The sequence below is a fragment of the Trichechus manatus genome, unplaced genomic scaffold (genome assembly GCF_000243295.1).
Source record: "Trichechus manatus latirostris isolate Lorelei unplaced genomic scaffold, TriManLat1.0 scaffold00090, whole genome shotgun sequence".
In the NCBI taxonomy this organism is placed as follows: domain Eukaryota; kingdom Metazoa; phylum Chordata; class Mammalia; order Sirenia; family Trichechidae; genus Trichechus; species Trichechus manatus.
The window spans coordinates 11,305,818-11,310,353 of NW_004444026.1; the positions used below are offsets into that span (position 1 = coordinate 11,305,818).

Here is a 4,536-nt window from a genome sequence, read left to right on the forward strand (position 1 = left end):
AAAAAATTTTTGGCTATGACAAATCTGATCAGAGTCTAATCTCTAAAATCTACAAGATACTGCAAAACCTCAACAACAAAAAGACAAATAACCCAATTAAAAAATGGGCAAAGGATATAAACAGGCACTTCACCAAAGAAGATATTCAGGTGGCTAACAGACACATGAAGAGATGCTCATGATCATTAGCCATTAGGGAAATGCAGATCAAAACTACAATGAGATATCATCTCACCCCAACAAGGCTAGCATTAATTCAAAAAACATAAAACAATAAATTCTTGAGAGGTTGTGGAGAGACTGGAACACTTATACACTGTTGGTGGGAATGTAAAATGGTACAACCACTTTGGAAATTGATTTGACGCTTCCTTAAAAAGCTAGAAATAGAAGTACCATACAATGCAGCTATCCCACGCCTTGGAATATATCCTAGAGAAATAAGAGCCATCACACAAATAGATATATGCACACCCATGTTCATTGCAACACTGTTCACAATAGCAAAAAGATGGAAACAACCTAGGTGCCCATCGATGGATGAATGGATAAACAAATTACAGTATATCCACACAATGGAATGCTATGCAATGATAAAGAACAAGGATGAAGCCGTGAAACATCTTATAACATGGAGGAATCTGGAGGTCATTATGTTGAGTGAATTTAGTCAGTCACAGAAGGACAAATATTGTATAAGACCACTATTATAAGAACTCAAGAAAGGGTTTAAACACAGAAGAAAACATTCTTTGATGGTTATGAGGATGGGGAGGGATAATAGATAGTAGATAAGAACTGTCTTAGGTGAAGGGAAGGACAGCACTTACTACAGGAGAAGTCACCACAACTGGACTAAACCAAAGCTAAGAAGTTTCCTGAATACAATCAAACACTTTAATGGACAGAGTAGCAGGATTAGGGGCCTGGGGACCATGCTTTCAGGGGACATGTAGGTCAATTGTCATAACAAAGCTTATTAAGAGAATGTTCTGCATCCTACTTTGGTGAGTGGCGTCTGGGGTCTTAAAAGCTTGCAAGCAGCCATCTAAGATGGATCAATTGGTCCCAACCACCAGGAGTAAAGGAGAGTGAAGAACACCAAAGACACAAGGAAACTAATAGCCTAAGAGACAGAAAGGGCCACATAAACCAGGGATTTCATCAGCCTGAGAGCAGAAGAACTAGATGGTGCCTGGATACCATCGAAGATCGCCCTGACAGGGAACACAACAGAGAGTCCTGGATGGAGCAGGAGAAAGGTGGGATGCAGAACTCAAATTCTGGTAAGAAGACCAGACTTAATGGTCTCACTGAGACTGGAGGTACCCCAGAAAGCATGGCCCCTGGATTCTCTATCAGCCCAGTACTGAAACAATTTCCAAGGCCAGCTCTTTAGACAGGGTTTGGACTGTACTTTGGGACATAAAGTGATACTCGTGAAGAGTGTGCCTCTTAGCTCAGGTAGATACAAGAGACTAAATGGGTAGCTTCTGTCTGGAGGTGAGATGGGAAGGCAGAGACGGTTAGGAGCTGGTTGAATGGACATGGGGAATCAGAGGTGGAAAGGTGGAGTGCGCTGTCACAGTATGGGGAGAGCAATTAGAGTCACATAACAATGTATGTATAAATTTTTGTATGGGGAAAAAAGAAAAAAGAATGCCTTCGTTGGTTATTGCTGAACTCTTGTACGTATAAACAACTAACGGTTGCAACTAATGAATGAGTGTTGTTCCAACATGAATGATAGTTGATGTTTTCATTTATGCTAACAAGTAAGATGAAAGGAAAAAAACAAAGATACATGTCAGAGCTTCACTGGTTCATCAATGACAAGAGTAACTTTTTTGCTTAATTGGATAACATTTTTTAATAATTTATTATTTTTGTTGTTGTTAGTAAAAATATACACAGCAGAACATACATGATTAGAGAATATTGAAGACCATCTCAAAGTCCAAGAGTAAGGATTAGTCAAAGAAATTTAGTGTATCCATCCAGTGGAATTCTTGCAGCGTGACGTAGAATATGTAATGCTTGGGGAACGGAAAAGACATTGTAAACTGGGAAAAAGTTAGCACCACAATATCAGATGCATCAATGATACTTTCTTCAATATTAGAAGTAGTCAGTGAATTTTGGGCTTAGACATATGCTTTTATTCAGTGTTGATATTTTATTACTGTAATAAGAAATCAGTAAACGTTATTAATACACAAAGTAATCAAAAAGATGTTAATAAAACTCATATCATCTTGAGCATTCAAATATGAAATTCATTTAAAATGGTTTAAATGAATTAACTATAATAGTTTAATTGAATTAATTATATAGTAATTAATTATATAACTATTGATAATATTAATTAGTTTAAGTGAATGATAATAGTTTAATTTTTTTTTAACTAATGCAATATCTTCATAGGGTTTTGCTTATTTTTTTACCTAGGCTGTTTTTTTTTGCTTGTTTGTTTTTTAAGACTGAATTTCAATTTTTAGAAGGAGTTTTCTACTCATCTTTAGTGGGCAGCCTAGCACAGAAGAAGGGGCATAGGTCTTAGACTCAGAACTATGAAGTATGATTTTTCATTTCTCTGTGTCTAATGGGAATGATAAGAACGGCTAGGGTTTATTGACCACTTACTGCTGACCAGGTACTGTTCTCTGTGGTTCACATATATTAAGGCATTTAATCCTCACATCAACTGTATGAGGTAGGTGCCATTATATATTTTCATTTTACAGACGACAAACCCAGCCACAAAGAGGTTGAATCACTTGTCCAAGGTCACACAGCTTCTCAGTCTTACTTAAAGCCTGAGCTCTTCACTATAATGTATTGCCCATCTGATGGGGCTCTGAGAAGGATTACCAGTACTTGTAAAATTAAATAAAACACATATGTGATGCTTATGTATACCTGGCACATAGTAGGAGCTTGATTAATCATAGTTGGTAGTTGTCACAATAGCACACAGCAGCAAGATAACATTTGAATATTTGCATGTGGGCTGTTAGCATGACCGAAGCTCTCTTGGCTAAGTCTTAATTTTTAGATGAATTTTTAGCCTTCAGTAAATCATCCAAATATTTGTATAGCCAGCAACCAATAGCAGAATATTTAAAAGATTATTTTTAACCCCAAGTATCTCTTTGATCAAATAATTTGCAGCCTGTATTTCTGTTAATGGTCAATGATTTATATTAAAGTAGGGCTTTTCACACTAATTTTATATTTTATTAGTCCTTTGCAGCGTTGAATTTCTTATCTTTTTTTTTTTCCAAATGCCCCTACTGACTGGCTCAGGAACTGAGGTTGCAGATAAGTCATGTTACAGCAGGAATGAAGGTGGGTCAAAGTACGGGTACTGTCGCAAAGTGGATGACACACTCATTCCCTGTAAAGCAAAGTAAGTGCCCTTGTTTGAATCTTCATGCTTCACAAACCAGGGCAGAGGCACAATGCCAGCCACAAATTCTGATTTCTTCCATATAAAGGGAAAGTGAATTTGGACATCCTTCTTTTGAGAACTATTTATTGAGTGACTATTATGTGCCACATTTTGGGCTAGGCGCTGGGAATAAAAAGAAAATAAATTATCTCTTCCTTCAAGTTCTTTGTGGTGAGGGCTTCAGACGGCACTAGGTATAGTCTTTGTTAAGTTGCAGGAATGTGTGAGATGGAATATGCCTCAGTGAGTGGGCCTGGTTAGAAATGTATCCATGGATTTTCTAGTACACTTTAGGTATTTTCAATCTAGTGTTTTTCATTATGATTCTTGGGGTTGTTATTGTTGGGTGCCGTCAAGTTGATTCCAACACATAGTTACCCTTTGTGACAGTAAAACTGCCCCATAGAGTTTCCTAGGCTGTAATCTTTATGGGAACAGATGGCCAGGTGTCTTCTCCCAGAGAGCTGCTGGGTAGTGTCCCACAGCCCACCTTTCAATTAGCAGCCCAGTGCTTTAACCATTGCAGGGCTCCTTGATTCTAGGGGTAGAAATATTTTATCTACTCAGAGGAATAAGCAATGCAATGCTTGTACAGATTTATTTAAACTTGCCATGGAATCATGTAAAAAAAGGAAACAGTAAGAGAAGGATTGATAATTCATCTGAAGAGTTGATTTTTAATATTCATATCCTGGGACAAAATGATAGAATATCACTCCTGATGAACTTGAGAATATTTTATGAGGTTTTTTTTTTTTACAATTTTAAGGTGACTTTTAAAATTAAAATTAGAATGGATTAAACACTTTGTACCCAAATTTTATACATACAAAGTAATTTATAACAAGAAGTTGAACATATCAGCATTTCCTGAAGTTTTTCTATTGAACACTAATTTGATGAGTGTTAGACATTGCTCAAAAATTATATTTTGGAGGCACAGCGGCAAGATGGCGGTCTAGGGAGAAGCACCACGCCGTCCCTCCACAACAAAGATCCGAAAAAATAAGCCAAACAGAGAATCAACAATCCTGAAACCCTAGAACATCAAATGAAGAGATAAAGAACTCAGCCCAACACCAAAC

At 37.1% G+C, this 4,536-nt stretch overlaps 1 protein-coding gene across 1 annotated transcript in view; it reads left to right on the forward strand.

Annotated features, from left to right (window-relative positions):
- Window positions 1-4,536, forward strand: part of ADAM28 (ADAM metallopeptidase domain 28) — a 114,931-nt gene that overhangs the window by 88,605 nt on the left and 21,790 nt on the right. The window contains exon 15 of the mRNA XM_023736694.1: window positions 3,307-3,409. Within this exon, the coding sequence (XP_023592462.1) occupies window positions 3,307-3,409 (103 nt within the window). The remainder of the gene's footprint in view (window positions 1-3,306; window positions 3,410-4,536) is intronic.